Raw genomic sequence first — 23,985 nt, forward strand, 5'->3', positions numbered from 1 at the left:
CTTCTCCCTCTCCAATTGTAGATTAAACTTGACCATATTATGGTCACTATCTCCTAATGACTCCTTACCCTCAAGTTCCAATTATACCATATATACCAATAATATATTGGTATAACTGCTAAATGCCAAATTCTCAGAACAAGATCGAAAGCATTGCTTCGTCCAGTTATTCCCCGTTGATTGACATAATAGATCAGTTCGAAGTTTTAATTCTTTTTCGTGTCTCTTATGATTCAGTCACCACAAATACTCTTATCATTCAAGTTGAAGAGGAATTAAATTGCACTTTATTTCTGTTTCAGGAGGGTAAATTACTTTCTCTTACCTTGGAGTGCTGTTGTTGCTCTTCCAATTGTGTGCCCCTTTTCCAAGCTTCTGAGAAGATGGAGCTGACAATACTTTGAGAGCGAACATGACCCGTAGATTGCAAGTCAGAAACACCACTGTCTGACTGATTCGAATGATTAGAATGGGATTCTGCAAAAATAAAAATAAATTTGAATTACATCAACTGAATTCCTGATATGCAAACAGCTTGAGACTTTAAATAAACTAACACACATAATAATAATTTGAGACAGAGACTAAGGTTTTGATTCTAAGTTTGTATATTTTTTGCAGATCAGGCATGGCGAATTTGCTTGGCGAAGGCATTCAAATTCAAAATGGAGGCGCCCAATGTAGCAATGGAACTTTGTGCGGCATAATGTCATCACGGGGCAAGGCCATACTCAACCCTCTCATGAAATAATTGAAAAATATATTTAGACTGCCAGCTCTAACCATCTATCCGAACGCTTCAACTTGTTCACTCACATTCCGATGAAAGGTTAAATCTGTTTAATTTGCTACAAATGCTGCTGCACCAACATTTTCAGATTTTATTTCAGACTTCTAACAGCTGCAGTTTTTTTTTTAAATAGCCAAAAACAGCCATATCTTTCTAAACCACCCTCAGTCCTACATACTATCAAATATTCAAACTTGGTAATTATCTACAAACAAAGCCATGATTTAGACTCATTGACTGGAACGCAGCCTTCAACACCATAATACCAAATAAGCTCATGACTAAACTTCTAGACCTTGCCCAGGGGACTCTATCTGCATGCAACTGGTTTCTAGACTTCCTGATTGGCAGACCTCAGACCATTTGAACAGGTCATAACATTTCCTTCACCCTGAACCTCAACTCTGGTGCCCACAGGTGTGCTCAGTCCCTTGCTTTACTCACTGTACATCAATGACTGTATGGCCAAGTACAACTCCAACTCGATCCTTAAGTTTGCCAATGATTCCACTGTAGTGACCGGATCAATAACAATGATGAGACACAAAAGTGGTATTGTACATGGAGAAGATGGTAGTCAGAAATTGCAGCAGAATGTTGATCAGTTGGGAAGGTGGTCTGAGGAATGGTTGATGGAATTTAATACAAAGAAATGCCAGGTGTTGCATTTTGGGAAGTCTAACAAGGGCAGGACCTACACACTGAATGGCAGGGCTCTGGTGAGTGTTGTAGAGCAGAGGGATCTAAGAGTGCAGGTACGTAGATCCTTGAAAGTGGCAACACAGGCAGATAGGGTGGTCAAAAAAGCCTTTGGCGCATTGGCCTTTATCAGATAGAGCATTGAGTATAGAAGTTGGGAGGTCATGTTACAATTGTATAAGACATTGGTGAGGCCACATTTAGATATTGTGCAGTTTTGGTCACCATGTTATGGGAAAGATGTTATAGGAAACATAGAAACATAGAAACATAGAAATTAGGTGCAGGAGTAGGCCATTCGGCCCTTCGAGCCTGCACCGCCATTCAATATGATCATGGCTGATCATCCAACTCAGTATCCCGTACCTGCCTTCTCTCCATACCCTCTGATCCCCTTAGCCACAAGGGCCACATCTAACTCCCTCTTAAATATAGCCAATGAACTGGCCTCGACTACCCTCTGTGGCAGGGAGTTCCAGAGATTCACCACTCTCTGTGTGAAAAAAGTTCTTCTCATCTCGGTTTTAAAGGATTTCCCCCTTATCCTTAAGCTGTGACCCCTTGTCCTGGACTTCCCCAACATCGGGAGCAATCTTCCTGCATCTAGCCTGTCCAACCCCTTAAGAATTTTGTAAGTTTCTATAAGATCCCCTCTCAATCTCCTAAATTCTAGAGAGTATAAACCAAGTCTATCCAGTCTTTCTTCATAAGACAGTCCTGACATCCCAGGAATCAGTCTGGTGAACCTTCTCTGCACTCCCTCTATGGCAATAATGTCCTTCCTCAGATTTGGAGACCAAAACTGTACGCAATACTCCAGGTGTGGTCTCACCAAGACCCTGTACAACTGCAGTAGAACCTCCCTGCTCCTATACTCAAATCCTTTTGCTATGAAAGCTAACATACCATTCGCTTTCTTCACTGCCTGCTGCACCTGCATGCCCACTTTCAATGACTGGTGTACCATGACACCCAGGTCTCGCTGCATCTCCCCTTTTCCTAGTCGGCCACCATTTAGATAATAGTCTGCTTTCCTGTTTTTGCCACCAAAATGGATAACCTCACATTTATCCACATTATACTGCATCTGCCAAACATTTGCCCACTCACCCAGCCTATCCAAGTCACCTTGCAGTCTCCTAGCATCCTCCTCACAGCTAACACTGCCCCCCAGCTTCGTGTCATCCGCAAACTTGGAGATATTGCCTTCAATTCCCTCATCCAGATCATTAATATATATTGTAAATAGCTGGGGTCCCAGCACTGAGCCTTGCGGTACCCCACTAGTCACAGCCTGCCATTGTGAAAAGGACCCGTTTACTCCTACTCTTTGCTTCCTGTTTGCCAGCCAGTTCTCTATCCACATCAATACTGAACCCCCAATGCCGTGTGCTTTAAGTTTGTAAACTAATCTCTTATGTGGGACCTTGTCGAAAGCCTTCTGGAAGTCCAGATACACCACATCCACTGGTTCTCCCCTATCCACGCTACTAGTTACATCCTCGAAAAATTCTATAAGATTCGTCAGACATGATTTACCTTTTGTAAATCCATGCTGACTTTGTCCAATGATTTCACCACTTTCCAAATGTGCTGCTATCCCATCTTTAATAACTGACTCTAGCAGTTTCCCCACTACCGATGTTAGACTAACTGGTCTGTAATTCCCCGTTTTCTCTCTCCCTCCCTTCTTAAAAAGTGGGGTTACGTTTGCTACCCGCCAATCCTCAGGAACTACTCCAGAATCTAAAGAGTTTTGAAAGATTATTACTAATGCATCCCAATGCAAAGGGTGCAGAGAAGATTTACGAGGATGCTGCTTGGACTCCAGGGCCTGAGCAATTGGGAGAGGTTGAGCAGGCTAGGACTTTATTCCTTGGAGCACAGGACGATGATAGGTCTGCAAAATCATAGGAGGAATAGATCGGGTAAATGTACAGTCTTTTGCTAGGGTAGGTGAATTGAGAATCAGAGCACATAGGTTTAAGGTGAAGGGGAAAGATTTAATAGGAACCTTAAGAGTAACTTTTTTTATACAAAGGGTGGCGGGTATATGGAACAAGCTGCCACAGGAGGCGGTGAGGCAGGTACTATCACAACATTTAAGAGACAATTGGTCAAGTTCATAGATAGGATAAATTTAGAGGTTTATGGGCAATGTGCAGACAGGAGGGACTAGTGTAAATGGGACATGTTGGTCGGCATGGGAAGGTTGAGCCGAAGAGCCTGTTTCCACGCTGTATGACTCTATTAGACGATGTACAGGAGATGTACAAGAGATTGAGAACCTTGTGTCTTGTTGTCAGAACAATAACCTTGCCATTTGACATCAGCAAGACAAGATTTGGTTATTGACCTAATAACATGAGGGGGTGAACACAACCATGTCCTCGTCAATGGAGCTGCTGTAGCAATGGTATCCACACCACCAGCAACCTAACCTGGTCCCTTCATATTAATATGACAATCAAAAACAACATCAGCATTTACTTTCTTGGACACCCGAGATGATTTGGCATGTCCTCGAGGTTTCTCTCAAATTCTACAGCTGTGCTACAATAAATACATCTTAGCCTGGTGTGACAACTACTCTGCCCGAACTGGCAGAGAGTGCTGAATACTACCTAATCCATCACAGGCTCATCACATCCTTCCATCCAGTTCAATTTCATAGTGCGTTGCATCAGGAAGGATAGAAATATCGTCAAGAATGCCTGCCACTTTGACATTCACATTTCTTTCTTCAGGGAGAAGATACAGGAGCTTGAAAACTCCAGCTTCTTCCCCACTGCTATAAGACTCCTGAACCAATCATGTATTTCATACACCCTTCCCAGAGGTGCAGCCACAAACTCTTATTCTTAACTCTACCTCATTCAGTTATTTCATTATTATACTTTTTTTTTTTGCACTACTTCAGATTGCACTACAATCGTGCACCATTCCGCTGTTCTGCACTTGTCCACATTATCCCGTCCATATATTCAGTTCCTGCTTAATCCAATTATGAATGCATGTATTAGCAATCTTCCACGTTTTTAAGGCTAGGCCTAGATTCAAGGGAATTCAAACATTTTAATCAGAGAACTATTTGGAAAATTAACATCCGAGCTGAATAAGTATACACAAGGATGAAACAACTCCCTCCCACCCACCATCTGCTAACAATACTCTGCGATCACCTACAACCCATCTAATGAGCTATGCAAAACATAAATGGATAAATGTTATGTAATGAGACAGCACATCTATTCAATTTCTTTCCTTGCAGAATCTATTTTCCACGTGGTATGCACATTATAGATTATTTATAGCGTGCCTTTAAATTGTATGCCCAAGGCAAAACTGTTTCTGCACTTATCAGTTTTTATTTCTTTCAATATTAACAGCAACAAAGATAAGTCTTAATCCATCAGTTAAGGAATTTCCTGTTGATACTATCTGCATTGACATAAGCCTCGGAATTTGTTTAGGATCTAGATCTTGTGACACCTACAGCCCATTTGCAGCAGAAGCGGAAAATCAGTTGTTTGGGTACAAGAATTAAAGATAAGCACAGAAACCAATTTACCAGGCAAACTGGAAGAACTGGATCCAGATTTCATACTTGTACTGGACAGTGATGACCATTCATATGCAGCTTCAGCCCGTTTCAAAGCATCTTGATAGTTGTCATATAACTGTCTTCCATACTGATGAACAACATTGAAAATAATTATTATTGATCATTAATTGATAAATAAGAATTAATTAGTATGAATTGATTATTACCTTGTCAGCATCTGTGCATTTCCAAAGAGGTATGTTATTGCACTAACAATCCCAAAGCTTACTATTGATTCAGATATATCCAAATCTCATTCTGACAACTAGCATTGTTTAATAAGACCAAAGAAGTACTCTTTCACATTGATAGTGACAGATTTGAAATTTTCAGGTGTGGTGCGCAACCAAGTTTAATTTTCCAGACACAAAGAACTGAAGATGCTAGATTACAAAATAAAAGAAGACAGTGTGCTGGAGTAACTCAGCAAGTCAGACAGCACTTCTGGAGAACATGGATAAGCAATGTTACCAGTGGGATCCTTCTTCAGACTGATTGTAGTGTGGGAGCGGGGGAAGAGGGAGAAGAGCTAGAAAGTGTGCGGGAGAGGGGGGGGGGGGGATAAAGCTGGAAGAGAGGTGGGGCGGGACAAAGTCTGACAAGTGACAGTTGAATACAGATGAGAGGGTTTTTTGATTGGCAGATGGTTGGACTAAGGCCAGAGATGAAAAGACAAAAAGTGTGAGATAACGATAGAAGAGGCAAGAAATGTAAAACCAGAGGAGGGAATATTGATGGAATGGGCAGGAGGAAGGAGAAAATGCGAAATGGGTGTTTGTCCAGGTGGGGCACGGAAAAGAGAGGTAGAAAAAAAGGGGGCATGAGGGAGGCAAGGGGAGGCGTCTTTGCATGTTAGTTACCTAAAATTGGAGAATTCAATGTTTACATCGTTGGGTTGTATGCTACCCAAGTGGAATATTTGTGCTGTTCCTCCAGTTTGCATACGGCCTCACTCTGGCAATGGGGGCCCAAGACAGAAAAATGAGTATGGGAATGGAATTGGGAGTTAAAATGGCTAGCAACCAGGAGATCCAGAGGGCCTTGGCGGACTAAACACGTGTTTGGCGAAACAATCACCTTGTCCTTGCTTTGTCTCACTGATGCAAAAGAGGCCACATCGTGAAATATTCTACTCTGTTTAAAGATTAAGAAAAACACAGCACCTGACTAACTAGTTACCTTGGCAATATGAATGCCATTCACCCATTGGTGAAGAGTTCTGACATCATCACAGCAGAGGTATTTGATATATTGAGACTTCTTCTGAATCTGAGGATGCTGCAAAACAAAACTTTTATTCATCACACAGTGGAAACATACAAAACTGCAAAAAATGTCATGGTCACTTCCCCCATCAAGGTGCTCCAATCTTCAGTCTCAAGAACCACCATCCTCCAGTGATACCAATAGAGGATAATGCTCGTCAGGGCCTGGAGACTGGAAGACAAATGTTAAACCCACAAGAATCCACCAAGTTTGCCCCATCTAAATATAGGAGGGTGGTCACCCTGTTCAGAATTGATGCATCTTGAATAAATAAGCACAGACAGTTCAAAGTTGGGTGAGATGATGACTGACATCATTAAACACATTGGACATGTTAGTTATCGGAGAGGAGTTTGCAAGAAAAAAAAAGGATGGAGCCAACAGGGTTGTTGGCAGTCAGGAGGAAAGACGAGTGCCACTGTAAACCTTTTAGTGAGAAACTATAGGCTTATCTAAGGTAATGCTTGGGATGCGAATAGAAAGGTCAAGGATTACTGGGGGGGATCTGTGAGGGAAGAAATGTGATAAGTGTCAAGAACAGGGGTTTAATAATGGTAGAGAGAAAAAAGTTAACAGAAAGTGGCAAATATGTGAACATGGATATATGTAGCCAACGTGGACGGCGGGACGTCGATGGACAAGAAGCCAAAGCGAAGAAGTGGAAGCCAAGATACCGAACGGAAACGACGCCGAAAAGCCAAATAACCGAAAGGGCACGACGCCTAATGGCCAAATAACCGAAAGGGCACGACGCCGAAAGGATACGAACCCGAACGGACTCCACGCCAAAAGGACAATACGCAGAATGGACATGATGTCGAAAAGCCGCCGAACGGACATGACGTCTCCGGCGACGGGATTTGTCCGAGACCTCGTCAGCGATTGGTCCAGACCCCCGTGTCCATCACATCACTGGCTGGGGGAGACGGGAGGGTGGGGGGATATTTCATTTTCCTTCGCCGCTTTTGGACTTTCCTGAATATAAAATATAACCCCGTGTGATTGGAACTTTCGGTTGATTTAACAAAATGATAATACAAATTGGTCCCATAGATATTTACACCAACAGTAACGCTGTAACAATTATATTTTGACTATCACAATACATACACTATTGTGCATCTTGAAGGCCAGTGGTCCTTAGGGTGTGAATCGAGAAGCACGCTGAAAAAATATTACTGTTTTATTAAAGAATATCTTAGCTCCCTGAGTCGGTTCGGTGATATGACAGTACTGGTCCTTTTGCACTCGGCGATTTCCTTCGGGTTGGAAAAGTGGGTCAGTTGTAAAGAAAACCTTTATCAAATGCATTGGGTGAAATTAAACAAATTTCAGAACCAGCTTTCGTCTGATCTAACCGACCGCATCAACTATATTCTGCTTTCCAATAAGAAATACACTCAAGGTGATAGGGAAAATTGTAAAAAAATGTGCAGTATCAACAATGCCAACCATTTGCACGGGTTTGTAAGTGAAGGCAAGGAGGTTGTGTTGAATTTCGTTTAAAAAAAAGGGTTCATTGGGCACTGCACTGTACAGCGCGAAAGCACGGCAGAGAGCATAGACAAGATTTACTAGAACAGTGTAGGAAGGAACTGCAGATGCTGGTTTACACCGAAGTTAGATGCAAATTGCTGGAGTAACTCAGCGGGACAGGCAGCATCTCTGGCTAGAAGGAATGGCTGATGTTTCGGGTAGAGACCCTTATTCAAACAATTTCAAGTACTCTCACTGACGAGAGTTCAGTTCAGTCTGAAGAAGGGTCACAACCCGAAACGTCACCCATTCCTTCTCTCCAGAGTCACTGCCTGTCCCGCTGAGTTACTCCAGCATTTTGTGTCTATTCACAAGTACCCTTTGTATCTCTGTAGAATATAGACCCCGTGGAGGCGTTGTATGGAATTATGTAACTGGTTTTGACTGATGGTCAAGTCAAAAGTCTAGTCAAGTCAAGAGAGTTTATTGTCATGTGTCCCAGATAGGACAATGAAATTCTTGCTTGCTGCAGCACAACAGAGTATTGTAAGCATAAATACGACGGTGGGGAGTTCAGAGTTTGTTTGATGGCGAGTTTAATAGCCGGATGGCTTTGCGGAAGAAGCTGTTCCTGAACCTGGATGTACCAGATTTCAGGCTCCTGTACCTTCTACCTGATGGCAGCAGAGAGATGAGTGTGTGGCCAGGATGGTGTGGGCCCTTGATGATGTTGGTACCCTTTTTGAGGCAGTGACAGCGATAGATCCCTTCGATGGTGGGAAGGTCAGAGCTGATGATGGACTGGGCAGTGGTCACAACTTTCTGCATTCTTTTCTGCTCCTGGACGCTCAAGTTGCCCAACCAAGCCACGATGCGACCAGTCAGTATGCTCTCCACTGTGCACCTGTAGAAGTTCGAGAGACTCCTCTTTGACATACCGACTCTCCGTAATCTTCTCAGGAAGTAGAAGCGCTGATGTGCTTTCTTTATAATTGCATCAGTGTGCTGGAACCAGGAAAGATCTTCGAAAATATGCACACCCAGGAATTTGAAGTTCTTGACCCTTTCCACCATCGTCCCGTTGATATAAACGGGATTGTGGATCCCTATCCTACCCCTTCCAAAGTCCACAATCAGTTCCTTGGTTTTGCTGGTGTTGAGAGCCAGGTTATTATGCTGGCACCATTTGGTCAATCGGTCGATCTCACTTCTATACTCTGACTCGTCACCATCAATGATTCGTCCCACAACAGTGGTGTTGTCTGCGAACTTGATGATAGAGTTCGCATTATGTCCAGCTACACAGTCATGAGTATAGAGTGAGTACAGCAGGGGGTTCAGCACGCAGCCTTGAGGTGCTCCCGTGCTGCTTGTTATTGAGGATGGCACATTTCCACCAAAACGGACAGACTGTGGTCTGTGGATGAGGAAGTCGAGGATCCAAATGCAGAGGGATGCGCAGAGACCCAGATCTGAGAGCTTGGTAATCAGCTTGGAGGGGATGATGGTGTTAAACGCAGAGCTGTAGTCAATGAATAACAGCCTGACATATAAGTTTCTGTTGTCCAAGTGGTCCAGAGCGGAGTGGAGAGCCAGTGAGATCGCATCCACCATTGATCTGCTGTGGTGGTAAGCGAACTGCAGTGGGTCCAGGTTCTTGTCGAGGTAGGAGTTGATATGCGCCATGATCAACCTCTCAAAGCACTTCATCACCACAGACATTAGTGCCACTGGTCGACAGTCATTGAGGCACGTCACCTTACTCTTCTTGGGCACTGGTATAATTGATGCCCTTTTAAAGCAGGTGGGAACCTCAGACCTCAGAAGTGAGAGGTTGAAAATGTCCGGAAAAACTCCAGCCAGTTGGTCCACACAGGTTTTTAAGAACACGGCCAGGTATACCATCAGGTCCAGGCGCTTTTCGAGGGTTCATCCCCCTGAAGGATCTTCTGACGTCGGCCTCTGTGACTGTGACTGAAATACCATCACGGCGAATGGGGGCTCGGGAAGGCACATCAGTGTTCTCCCTATCAAAGCGTGCGTAAAACGCATTGAGCTCATCAGGGAGTGATGCTTCGCTGACAATTGAGCTGCCTCCTGATTTCGCCTTGTAGGAGGTGATGGCATTCAAGCCCTGCCACAGTTGCCGAACATCCGTCTCATCCTCCAGCTTGGAGCAGAAGTCCCTTTGGGCCTTTTTGATGGCCTTACCAAGGTCGTATCTGAACTTATTGTAAACCTCTGCATCTCCAGACCTGAATGCCCGGGATCTGGACTTCAAAAGAGTGCGGATCTCATGGTTCATCCAAGACTTCTGGTTAGGAAACACTCGGAAGGTTTTTGTTGGGAGAGGTGGACTGTCTGCTGTCCATATGCTTTCTGTAAGAGTTGTCGATTTACTGCCATTGTTTATGTATCTCCCGTAACCTGTTTCAGTTCAGATGCTTAACCAATCGCATATAAAAAACACGATTAAAGCTCCTTCTACCTCGTCAGGCTTTGGATTCAGATCCTAGTTACTCATTAAGTTTTTTTCTTCGCGACATCCCTGGTTCTTTTGACAGCCACTTAAAGTCTATGGTCTCCAGTTCTCAAGTCTAGTTTATTTTTGGATGCGCAAGTGTATTGAGGTACAGGAACAACGAAAAACTTGCTTTCAGCAGCATCGCAGGCACACATAGACAACACACGAAAACATAAATTATACATAAATTGTACAGGACAGTGAAAAGAAAAATACTGTGAAATCAAAACATTATATCAAACAAACAGCCCAAACTCCGGTGCAACCCGTTCCATCTTAATCCCTCTGCCCGCGATGATTTTGAACCAAATCTCCTCTCAGCCTTCGCTCCTCCTAAAAGACATTCTCCAGCATTGCAACCAAAGTTCCAGGTCACAGGGCTGTTCTAAGAAATAGACACAAAATGCTGGAGTAACTCAGCCGGGACAGGCAGCATCCCCAGAGAGAAGGAATGGGTGATGTTTCGGGTCGAGACCCTTCTTCGGTCTGAAGAAGGGTCTCGACCCGAAACATCACCCATTCCTTCTCTCCAGAGATGCTGCCTGTCCCGTTGAGTTAAGGGCCTGACCCACTTGCATGCGATTGCATGCATTTGGCGCGACCAAACGGAAGCGGAGTTCACGCGAAGTTCGCGAGTGACGTCATTTGCGTCATACTTACCAATCAGCTGGGCAGGAGGCAGTCCGACTGAATTTGGGCATTGCACGGCGTAGGACGGTGACGTCGTCACGCAACGCCATGCCGGGCGGTGACGTCATCGCGCAACGCCACGTGCTAGGCGTACGCAATCAAGATGCAGCATAAGCCGTCAAGATGATGCGTACGACCACAATGCGCCTGCGGGCCGACAGGCCGTTGGCGCGCAAAGATTTCGGACAGTCAGATTTTCGGAGCCCCGCGCGATGTCGGGACCAACCCTGCACAACTCCGCGCATCAAAGTGGGACCGGCCCCGCGCGGCCATACGGTGCCCATACGCCTCAAGCGACCACGAGGTCGCGTAATTTGCGAACCATGGTCGTGTAAGTGGGACAGGCCCTTAACTCCAGCAATTTGTATCTACCTTCGGTGTAAACCAGCATCTGCAGTTCCTTCCTACACTGTTCTAGTAAATCTTGCCTGGGCTCTCTGCCGTGCTTTCCCGCTGTACAGTGCAGTGCCCAATATCCAAGCCTTAATGAAACCAATGTTTTAACGAAGTTCAACACAATCTCCTTGCCTTTTTACCCTGCACCTTCAGTTACAAACCCATGCAAATGGTTGGCATTGTTGATACTGCATCTTTTTTTACAATTTTCCCTAACACCCTGAGTGTATTTCTTATTGGAAAGCAGAATATAGTTGATGCGGTCGGTTAGATCAGACGAAAGCTGGTTCCAAAATTTGTTTAATTTCACCCAATGCATTTGATAAAGGTTTTCCCTACAACTGACCAACTTTTCCAGCCCGAAGGAAATCGCAGAGCGCAAAACGACCAGTACTTTCATGTCACTGTACCGACTCAGGGAGCTAAGATATTCTGTAAAAAAAGTAATATTTTTACATCTGGTTTCTCGATTCACGCCCAAAGGACCACTGGCCTTCAAGATGCACGGTCGTGTATGTATTGTGATAGTCAAAATATAATTGTTACAGCGTTACTGTTGGTGTAAATATCTATGGGACCAATTCAGATTATGTTAAATTTTGTTAAATCAACCAAAAGTTCCTATCACACGGGGTTATATTTTATATTCAGGAAAGTCCAAAAGCGGCGAAGGAACCCACCCTCCCGTCTCCCCCGGCTAGTGATGTGATGGACACGGGGGCTGGACCAATCGCTGGCAAGGTCTCGGACAAATCCCGTCCCCAGAGACGTTATGTCCAATCGGCGGCTTTTCGACGTCATGTCCATTCCGCGTATTGTCCTTTCGGCATGGTGTCCGTTCAGGTTCGTATCTTTTCGGCGTCATGCCCTTTTGGTTATTTGGCTTTTAGGCAGCGCGCCCTTTCGGTTATTTGGCTTTTCGGCATCGTTTCCATTCGGTATCTTGGCTTGCACTGCTTCGCTTCAGCTTCTCATTCTTCGACGTCCCTTCCGGGTACCCTAGCCAAATTTTGCGCTAAAGAGCACAAATCAGAGCTGTGGACTCTGCATTGGTAGCTTCCAACATGGGTTGAATTTATTATTTAAGCTAAAATACAATTTACAGCCGAACTGGGCAGGGATGTAATTGTGGCGGATGTAAGGGCAGAGACAGTCTGAAGTAATGGAATAAAGGAGGCTGGATAAGAAAGGACAAAAGATTGTTAGACCAAGTGGTTTGAAGTTTCATTTAAACAAGTGGAAGTAGAAATAAAACTGTGATATGATAGCAATTCTGTCCCAATCCATGAAGCTCAGATTGACATTTAATTAGTGATTTTTTTTTCTCATTGATTGCCAAGTCAATGTTGGAATACCAATGTTTATGTTCTAAATGGCCAAATAACAATACAAGTGGAGTAAGACTGTATCTTAGCCGAAGCATTTCTTTTCTCATTCTCAGATGCTGAAGTGCAAAATAACCATTACCTAACTGACTGGACGAATAAAAAAAAAAAGAGCTGACTGGCCTACCTCGCAGAATTAAAATTATTTAAAACTTAGCACAACATCTCACTTTAAGTGCACAGCAGTAGTCTGTCGGGGCCTTGTACTTGCTTCGATAATCCTGGCCATAGTACACATTCATGTGGTCCAGCTGAATGAAACAGGCCAAGTCCCGAGAGGTCTGGAAAACAGAATTGTACCAGTGTCTTCAATATTCTCAAATATATAGTGAAACCACTTCTAATGATAAATTGGTACACTTGTCTGGGCAAGGAAAATGAAGAGGAACAGGAAAACAAACTTTCATATTACTAAGTGAAAGGTCTTTCTCTTAAGTTGTTGTTGAATTGTACACCAGGAGGTCACTGGTGTAGTATCTTATCAACAAACAAACATTCAAAAAACTGCTACATCTTCGCTGGTCATTTCTCAAAAGTCTTTTAGCCATAGAAGCATATGAATTAGGAGGGTGGGTAGACCGCTTGGCCCTATTCTGCCATTTCATGGAATTAAAGCTAAAGTGATCAGAACCTCAACTCTATGTCCTTTCTACCCACAGTAACTTACCAACCTTGATCAAGAACCCAACTCCCATAAAAATATTCAAAGACATAGTTTTAAGAGTTGTGACTGCTTGAGAATTTTTTTTTTAAAGCCTCACCTCAGTTATCTCAAAGCAGAGTATTAGATTTTTTTCCAGGCAGAGGTAGATATAGGTAGAGGTAGAGGTAGAGAGCTTGATCCCTCATGCACATCATTGATACAGATTGTGAACTGCAGGGGCCCCAACAAAGGATGACAGTAGCATCTCATTGGTCACAACCTGTCAGACCAAAAATGACCAATTTATTGCTACTCTCTGCTCACTGTCCGTTAATGAGTCCTCTATCCACATCAATATATCGGCTCAATATTATTTGCTCTAATTGCATTTAATTATCTCTAGCATTGCATAATGTTGAAGGCTACCTAAAACTCCACAAACACCATCTCAACTCTCTGATCTACATATCCCGGCTACACATCCCATTCTATAACATTTTGAGCTGTTGACCTCATTGGCCATTTTGCCTGGATCCTCTGGAAATTAAGTATCCAGGAATATTTAATTCCCATCCTTAGCCACTTTGCAACCACATTTAACACATTTATGTTTGTACCATTCATTTATTTCCTGGCTATGAATGCTGCTGCACATTCAGATAAGCCCATTCAGTGTTGTCATTGTATTCTTATGTTTCTATGCGTTATCTCCTTGTGACAGACTCTAAATCCCGTTGTCCATTGTGTAAATTGACCATTCTCGTTAAGTTTCTACATATCCCCTGACCAGATTCCATTGCCGCTATTTAGTTTAACATCTTATCTGCACCCCCAGTTATTTGATTTGCAAGGATATTAGTCTAACCACAATTCAAGTGACGCCTATCCCAAAGGAGCATGTCTTTATTTCTCCAGTACTAATGCCAGTGCCTCGTAAATTGAAATAAATTTCTCCCATGCCAATCTTTGAGAGAGACATTCGATTCTCTAATTTTATTCAGTTGTTAATACCAGGGTGCAATTAAATTATTTGTTCATATAAAGTTCAGAGTAAGTATACATTAATGATACATACAATAATTTTTACGTGCAAAATAGCAGAAAGATGCAAGATTGGAGTGCAATCCAAAGTAATGCAAAAAGATATTAAAGTACAATAATGGAACAATCGAATGAGGTAGAGTTAAAAGAAAGAATATGTGGCAGCACCTCCAGGAAGGGGTCGTAAAAAAGGTGAATGGGTCAGAAGTATGATAGCATTGGTAAAGAAACTGTTCTTAAGTCTGGAAATCTGAACCTTCAAGATCTCTATATTTTCACCGGGTGGCGCTATCAGCAATGGCAGTCTCGTCAACAGTTTGTCTGTCTTATAAAACTTTTAAAATTATAAAAGGACTTCACAAGCTAGATGCAGGTAAAATGTTCCCAATGATGGGGGAGCCCAGAACCAGGGGACACAGTCTAAGAATAAAAGGGAGGCCATTTAAAACTGAGATTAATTTAAAAGAGATAGAGCTCTAGGGGCTAGCGGAATCAAGGGATATGGGGAGAAGGCAGGCACGGGTTACTGATTGTGGATGATCACAATGAATGGCGGTGCAGGCTCGAAGGGCCAAATGGCCTCCTATTTTCTATGTTTCTATGTCTTTTCGTCTTTTTGTTATTTTTAGTGTGTTTCAAAAATTTTGTGTTAATGTTCTCAGGTTTGTTTTATGTGAGGGGTGGGGGAGGGGGAAACTTTTTTTCAATCTCTTACTTTGCTGGAGATGCTATTGTATTCCAGATCGTATATCCGTTCGCTCTGCGGCCTAACATCATGGACCTGGAGGCCTTGCTCAAGACTGACTTTGAGCCGCGGGGCCGTGAACTTACCATCAGAGCCTGCGATCCCTTGCCTGGGATCGACGCTCCAACCGCAGCCTGTGGATTTCACCATCGAGGAGCTCGCAGCCTCAGGTAGAGACTGATGTCGGGAAGCTCCAAAGCTGCAAGAGGTTCGACTAGCCCCGACCGCCCGGTGTGGAGGGCTCGACCGCCAACTGCGGGAACCATGATCGCCTCGTCAACGGAAGGCTCAAGACCCCCCGAGAACAAAGAAGGGAAGAGATTTAACTTTTTTTCTGCCTTCAATCAGTGAGGAATGTGGAGGAGTCACTGTGGTGGATATTTATGTTAAAATGTATTTTGTGTGTCTTGTTGCTTTGTATTGGTATGACTGCATGGCAAATCAAATTCCTCGTATGTTGCAAAACATACTTTGCTAATAAAGTATGATCATGATTATGATTTTCCAGGAAGATGGAAGCTAGAAAAAAAAAGAATGGTCAGGGTGAAATGTATCCTCGACAACACATCCAGCCTTCCAGATGCTATGCACTGTGAATATGTACTGGATGGAAGTGACAAGCCTCTGATAGACTGAGCTGTGTTCATCACTTTATATAGGTTCAGGCAGTCACAAGCAGAGCAGTCGTAATACCAGCCTGAGATGCATCCCATCAGAATACTTTCTTTGGTGTCTGAGGTTCGGGAAATCCTCTCAGACAAGCCGAAGTTTCTCAAACGTGAGATTACTGGTGAGATTACTGGTGATATGGATAGCTATTGACCACCTGTACAGCAGCTCCATTGACAACGACAGGGTTGCTTTCAGCACAAAACTACAACAGACTTGCAATTACTATAGTTGCTCTATGTTATCATGGTTTAGTTTACTTAGAATAACTAATAATTTATCATATTTTTATTTTTGTTGTTGCCTGTAAAGCTGCAGCAAGTAATTCATTTCAGTTCATATCCAGTTCATAGAACACTTGACTCAGTTGACTCTCACTCCTTGTGTCAACAACCAACTCTATTGTATTGTTGACGTTAAGGGCTAGGTGGTTGTCCTGACACCAATCTCACTAATCCAGCCAACAGCTGTAGTATCATCAGCGAACGTAAAGGTTGATTTGGCATTGCATTCAGCAGCACAGACCTGGGTATACAGGGAGTAGAGCAAGGGGATGAGCACACAACCCGGAGAAGCACCAGTGTTGAGGGTCAGTTTGGAGGAAATGTTATGACAATTTTTGAACAACTGAGGTCAGAAAGTCAGAAGCCATTTATAGATGGAGGCCTCAAGGCTGAGGTCCAAAACTTTAAAGATGAATTTATTTGGTCTTATGGTTTTGAAGGTCAAACTGTAGTCAATGAATAACATCCTGATACAGATGTTCTTATTGTCAAGGTGATCCAGAGCTCTATATTGCACAAGAGACAAAACATTCTCCATAAATCTTTTTTTCTTGCATGCAAATTGCATGGGATCTAAATTGTCAGGAAGGCTGACACAGATGTGGGCCATCACAAATCTTTTAAAGTACTTTATTATAGTCGATGTTAGAGCTACCAGGCAGTAATCATTGAACCAGGTCACTTGATATTTCTTGGGGACGAGAATGATGCAGGTTTCCTTGAAGCAGATGACCATACAAGGTATTGAGCTCATCCAGTGGAGATCAGTCATTATATTTTAATACCATGATCTAATCCAGAGATTATCATTGTGGTTCTGCTTTTTAATTTGCACCCTGGTTACTTATATTATTTCTGCAGAACTGCCTTCCTTGTCCTACCTATGTCACTGGTTCTCATCTGGACAATTATAATTGCATTTTTCCTTTCTCATTTCTCTTCCTCTTCAGTTCTGAACAGATTCCCTAGCCCTGGCTCTGGGCAAACAACTCGGACTTTAGAACTCATGCTACCAATGCAAATAATGGTCTATAACCCTCTAGCTATACTGTTCCCTGTTTTTTTAGTATCTGTACTTCCCTTTTCTGTCTGTCGATGAGTGACCACCAATTCAAAGTGTTATTATGACGAAAGCGATTAAACAATATAGTGGGGCTTCAGAGCAATCTGATGTTGAAGGCACAAGGAAATTAAAATGCTGGAATTCTGAAGAAAAAACAAGGTGCTGGAGGATTGTTTCGATGAATGATCCCAGGTATGATTGGGTTAACGTATGATGGGTATTTGACAGCGCTGGGCCTATACTCACTGGAGTTCAGTAGGATGAGGGGGGAATGTTTCATCCTGTGGGAGATACTAGGACCAGAGAGCACAGTCTCAGAATAAAAGGACGTACCTTTCGAAAAGAATTGAGTAGGAATTTCTTTAGCCAGACGGTGGCGAGTCTGTGGAATTCATTGCCACAGGCGTCTGTGGAGATCATCTTTAGGTATTTTTAAAGCAGAGATTGATAGGTTCTTGATTAGTAAGGGTGTGAGAGGTTACAGGGAGAAGGCAGAAGAATGGGGTTGAGAGAGAAAGATAGATCAGCCATGATTGAATGGTGGAGTAGATTCGATGGGCCGAATGGCTCAATTCCGTTCTTATGTCTTATGAATTTATTATGTATTTCAGAATATCCATGAATGCTAAAATGATAATCTTCTTCAGATTAGATGAGCCCCTCTTGCCTCCATATCACCTTTCCTGAAAAAGCTTATGTAGTTACTACATGCAGGTCCCTGCTTGGATTAAAAATCGTTCCAAACAATCACAGAGAGAGGCAACAATGTCGGCAAGAGTGAAGAATATCACAAAAACGGAACCCAAGGTGTGACTGGTTATTGCAGTGTTTTCCAGAAGCAATTAATTCTTCTGTTGATCTGTTGAAGATGTACTTCAGCTGCGACACCATTAAATCATTTAAAAAAGGTCCTCTGAAAAGACCATACCTTTGTCTTTCCTTTAGGGACATAATAGATTCCAGAAGCTCTGAGCAGGAAATAGCGCTTCTTCCATGATTTCTTGCCATCTTCCTTCAGCCACAGCAAACCCTCAATTTCTGGAACAGTCACAGAACTTCCAAAGAAAAATTCCTGTAATAAAACAAAATCAAAGCAACTAATTCATGCACCTCAAAGATTAGGATGCTAGGACAGTGAGTTAATTGGCCAGAGCTGCTGTAAGCATCTAGATTCAGCATGCAGTTATAAACATATTCCATAAGAGTCACAACTTTTCAAAATGGAGACAAATTAAGAAATTGGGCGAAGAGTATAGAATATTACACCTCTTCAGAGGACACATCTTGCAACCCCTTGCATATAGAGCAAAGCTCATTCAGAATATGTTTGAAGCTATTCAAATGTGCTCAAAAATTTTAAATTTCCTGGCCTATTAGTTTTGTCCTTGTTCCTTGTTTCCTTAGAATGTGCTCCCAGTTGGTCAAGTGAGCTGAAAAGCTGCTGGAGCGGTTGACAATTCAATACCTCACATTTTCCTTGAAATAGTTTTTTGCTGGTTCATATTATTAGACCCAGTGATCTAATGAAAAGATATTCAATTAATTTACATCCAGGTTTTCTATTCTTGAAATTTTGTGAGCTTGCAAATGTTTCATTGCATGAACCCCTGCAAAACTCAGAATATGTTTAGTTGCTTGATTTAAAGAGAGACATTAAGTCAAGGAAAGAGCGTTCACGTCACGGCCCTGTTTTCATCAATCTTTCCACCACCATGCACAAGAAGCGCAAGACAGACACCATTGTATGCAGATGCCGAGAAGTGTGTTCAGCTCAGTTCTAATCTTGTGTGTGGACTCGATAAGAAGAAGATTCAGTAAGGAAGAATACATTTCTTCTTATCAATGTAAAAACAAAAATCTAATTTTGTTTTTTTCTGAGAATGTAATTATTTTCTCCAACTGGGAGTTTGAGTTTGAGTTTAGTTTTATTGCCACGTGTATCGAGGTACAGTGAAAAGCTTTTGTTGCATGTTAACTTTGCGAGTCTCAAATAAAATCGGAAAATGCTGGAAACACTCATCAGACCAGGCAGCATTGTGGAATAAGAAACAAAGACCTTTTGACCTGAAACATTAAATCAAGGAACAAAACTCATTCTTTAACTGATGCTTAGTGTTGCCAACATTTTTGGAAAATTTTGGCTCAAGTAGCTGTTCACTATGGATAGGGAACTCTTATACAAATAACGTAAGTGTTTTTATTGTCTAAGTGGTCCAGTGCGGAGTAGAGTGCCAGTGAGATCGCATCCTCCGTGGACTTATTGTGACGGTAGGCGAACTGTAGTGGGTCGAGGTTCTTATTGAGGGAGGAGTTGATATGTCCCAAAACCAACCTCTCAAAGCACCACGAACATTAGTGCCACTGGTCGATAGTCTATGAGGCACGTCACCTTAGTCTTCTTGGGCACCCGTATTATTGATGCCCTTTTAAAGCAGGTGGGAACCTCAGATCTCAGCAGTGAGAGGTTGAAAATGCCAGCCAGTTGGGCTGCGCAGATTTTGAGAACTCGACCGGGTATACCATCAGGTCCAGGTGCTTTCTGAGGGTTCACCCCCCTGAAGGATCTTCTGACGTCGGCCTCTGTGACTGTGACAGTAATACCATCAGGGCTTATGGGGGCTCGGGAAGGCACATCACATACACAAGAGAAGAATGTCTCTGTATTAATACTGTAGGTCATTCGAATATAATGCATGCATTGGACACAGGAAAAGGTGCTGTGTAAAGTATGGGAAGGAATGACAAGCAATTCATGTGTCAACACACACTTCAGTTCATTTTTACCAATAACATCTGTTAGTGTCAATTGACAGCATCAAAAGTGGATGAACCCAAAATGCTGGGTGGAATTTCAACACCAGTTAGTTTTCACTGGTGAATGTGGCACATGTCAATATTCTTAACAGGCAGTTGGATTTGGGGAATACTCATTCCCAATTTAGACCCAGACAGAATAAACTGGTGAACTATTGACCACTTAATTATTTTCTTAAATTTGTAGAGAATGAATGCCCTGGCATGGTTGCTGTATTTGAATGAACATCTTTGTCCGAAACACCAGTAGATGAGAAGAACGTCATTTCGTTTGGACCTCAAGGGGTCCAAATGACAAATAAATTGTATTGTATTGTATTATATTGTAGAAGGGAAGACAAAATCTTGCTGTGGTAGTTTTTCTATCTGAAGCTGGAGAAAATAAAAGTCCCTTTACAAAGCATAGGTGAGTTATCTTAAACAGGTTCCTATTACAAAAATATATTCAACATTCAAATTTATATTTTAACAATTCAGCAAAATTTTTGATCTTAGCATTAAGACATAGTGAATTCATGGCAAATTGCACTTTGAAGCATGCATACCTAGGTGCTTTCAAATTTCAGAAACCAATCCTTACACTGAACATTTACCAGCCTTGGAGGGCATCTACCACACACAGTGCCTCAGGAAGGCCGTCAGCATCCATAAAGACTCCTCACACCCTTGTAACGGACTGTTCGAACTACTTCCCTCCGGCAGACGTTACAAGGCCTTCTACGCCCGAACCTCCAGACTCAGAAACAGCTTTATTCCAGAGCTATAGCGGCTCTGAACCGGCCCTGCTGAGTGCCCCCCACCCCCCCTGGACTGTTTCCCTCGGATGGTCACGTCACACAGCTTATTTATTTATTTTACTTTTCTTTTACATCGGTTGGAAGCTGCATACTAAATCTCGTTGCACTGATGGGCAATGACAATAAAAGATATTATTATTATTATTATTATTATTATTATTATTATTATTAAGATTCAGAAACCTTCAAGTTCAACTATGGCAATCCAAACCATCTGTATGGTTAAAAAGTCCAGGAATCACTTCCTGAAATATTATCCTATAATGGTATATATTAAAATGTTCTCAACTGAAAGCAGACATTTTTTTAAAATATGGAGAGCGTCAGTAATTAAAAAGAAAATGACATACATCATGGATGTACCAACTTTAATCAGCAAAGCTAGCACTCGATTTTCACCATAGCCTTGATTATGGCAATTCTGTGAAATTTTGAAAATGGGTCAACTTGGGCTTCGATGGTACAGTGATTGATAATCGTGCCTAAATGTACTTGTCCAACACTTAAGGGTTATTCACTACCTAGCATGGGAACAGCTGAGCGCGATGTTGAAGAACTATTCTAAAGCTAAAGTATAAAATGCTCAATTTGAATTGGCCTTTCAATGCTGCTATTGGGTTCAATTTGGCCAGTTTCCCAAGCGGATAGTTTTTCTCTTATGATACTGAATTTTATGTAAATCTGGTGTTAATGGTGAATATTCCACTTTTTTCTACAACTGATTAAAAAAGTTATAAAGGGAAAGTTGTGCGGCTTTTGGCGAAAATCTCTCAGCAAATTTGAAACAAGAATTAATGTACCAAATTGACCATTCATCAGTTTGAGATGAAAATGTTTTATGATACTGGTAAAGAGAGGAACAGGAGAAAACAAAAGGGAAGATGTGTAATGTGGTTAGGAGAGATTTGAAGGTAAAAGGGATGAATGCACAAGGCAAAAGGCGGCGAAAAAGAAATAAGTAAATAACAGATTAGCCCACATGAATTATAAATAAGAGAGAATTATCAAATTAGTGAAATACTGTAATTATTATAATTCTGAAATAAAATCAGAATATGCTAGCACTATTCACCAATCATTTAATTTATGTTGAGTCCGGAAGGTTGGAATGTGCCTTGTTGAAGAACTAGATGCTGTTCTTTAAACTCGTGCTGAGTTTTTCTGGATCAGTGTAGGAGTCCAAAGACAGAGACCAGAATAGAAGTGTGATAAAAAAATATATAAATGACACATGACTGGAAGGCCAGGGTCAGGAGGTACTCCAAAAAGCAGTGAACACAACATTCTAAAGGTAGGACAAAAAACAACATTTGTTTCAACGGGAAAGTATCCTTGGAGTTCTGGTGATTTTGTTTTGCAGTTTCAGATAATTATCCAGTTATTGCTCCTCTACAATGATTTTTTTAAAATTTATTACCCATTCCCATTATCATCTTCTTTCACGATGTACTACCATCCCATCTATCATTTACTGCCTTCTACTGCTGACCGCAAAGATCCTATTTTGTTATCATTTCCCCTTTAATCATTAATTTTTCTGGGTCTGATGAAAGATAATTGGCTGGACATGCTCCATAGAAACTGCCTGACTGCGAGGTTCAATAGCTCAAATTTATTAAACTGTTGTGAAATCCAATTGCTTTCTTTCTGAATTTTCTCCTTTTGGTTCTGATAAATTGTTCATTCCATCACATAAACAAGTCTCTATTCAGCATTAATTTTGTTACAGATTGGCAATACTTGTGTTTTCATTTCAGCTTCTCTTTCATTTATTGTGCCAATCATTATGCTGAGAATGAAAAGGGTCACCCTAATAGTCAGATACAAAATGAACTTCAATTATTTCAAGAATTCATAACTTATACTGCTGACTCACCTCAAGCAATGCTTCTTTATTTCTGTCTGCCATTTCAGAGTTCTCCCTCTTCCCAAGTAGATAATTCTGTAATAAATAAAACTCATTAAAGCAGTTAAAGACATGCTCGAAATGTTTCTGCAATGCAGTTCATCAATGCAGTGCGACCCGTTACCTGCTGCTGTACTCAGTGCAGTCCCATGCTCCAAGAACAGTTGACCAAGTTGGTTTGCACCAAGCAAGACCACAATGTTCAACTGGTTTCCAAATTTTGTCTGGGAAAGACAGTGATACCACAGCTAGCCTGCATCCACTACTCTGCATTCTGGAACATCAGGATAGGGATGCACAGAAGAATACAAGTTAGTGATGCACTTAGAGAGGGGATTGTCTAATTACCTTTGTCTGATTGTATTTGTGCAGAGTTAGGGTATCAAACAGTAATTGATGAGATTCTGGGCAGTGAAGCCGATGCAAGCTGCCCTATTAGTGTATATATTTCTTTCTTGCAGATTTTGAAAGAATTCCTAATGTTGTTCCCGCACTGCTAAATAATCAGAACTTTAACATTCATCACTAAAATATATGCAAATCAAATCAATAAGGATGAAATTTAGATTATGTGCAATGCAGGCTCAGTGATAACCAAGAAAAGACCCACAAATGCCTGGTATTTGGAAGTTAAGAGGGGAGATAACCCAGAGAGGCAAAGAGCAGAAGATCTGGAAATGCACGTCTGTTTGGGAGGGCTGTTAAATCTTCAAAGATTTAAGCCTCATGCCATCATAGCAAGTCGATTACACGAGGAAGCAACAAGTCTCCGGTTTTAATATTAACTGAAGCTGTGCACTTCAATCCATTTCACAGCCTTTGCTGTGTGCCTCACCTGAATACAAGCTGTACGAGGTAAAGAAATTTTGCAGGGCTCGTGAAGGCAATTTTGAAGTCATTGGTCCAGATCGTATATTCAATTTGTTCATTCAGCTGAAATACTCAATTCCATAAACACAAGGAAGAATAAAATGCATCCAAAATTTAGACCAGTTGACAATTAGAGGGGATTCGGAGATGAGGGTGAAAGCATATGAAAGATCTCCATAGGGCAGGAAGTCTTCCTGGACAGGGAGTTCAGGGACAGATGACAGAATATGACACAGCTGGCCTTCGGTACATAGCAGCACTGAAACTGGAGCTTTCCCGTGGGCAAGTCTCCACATCAGTGGTGGCATGTGGTCAGAACATTT

At 42.0% G+C, this 23,985-nt stretch overlaps 1 protein-coding gene across 4 annotated transcripts in view; it reads right to left on the reverse strand.

Annotated features, from left to right (window-relative positions):
• The window catches only part of raph1 (Ras association (RalGDS/AF-6) and pleckstrin homology domains 1), a 192,080-nt gene that overhangs the window by 18,483 nt on the left and 149,612 nt on the right, over window positions 1-23,985 (reverse strand). For all 4 annotated transcript variants that reach the window (XM_033024486.1, XM_033024485.1, XM_033024484.1 and 1 more), the window contains 6 exons: window positions 22,763-22,828; window positions 18,204-18,347; window positions 13,001-13,111; window positions 6,273-6,371; window positions 5,061-5,181; window positions 326-477 (listed from right to left, as the gene is read on the reverse strand). In XM_033024486.1, the coding sequence (XP_032880377.1) occupies window positions 326-477; window positions 5,061-5,181; window positions 6,273-6,371; window positions 13,001-13,111; window positions 18,204-18,347; window positions 22,763-22,828 (693 nt within the window). The remainder of the gene's footprint in view (window positions 1-325; window positions 478-5,060; window positions 5,182-6,272; window positions 6,372-13,000; window positions 13,112-18,203; window positions 18,348-22,762; window positions 22,829-23,985) is intronic.

This window comes from Amblyraja radiata, chromosome 7 (assembly GCF_010909765.2).
Source record: "Amblyraja radiata isolate CabotCenter1 chromosome 7, sAmbRad1.1.pri, whole genome shotgun sequence".
Classification (NCBI taxonomy): domain Eukaryota; kingdom Metazoa; phylum Chordata; class Chondrichthyes; order Rajiformes; family Rajidae; genus Amblyraja; species Amblyraja radiata.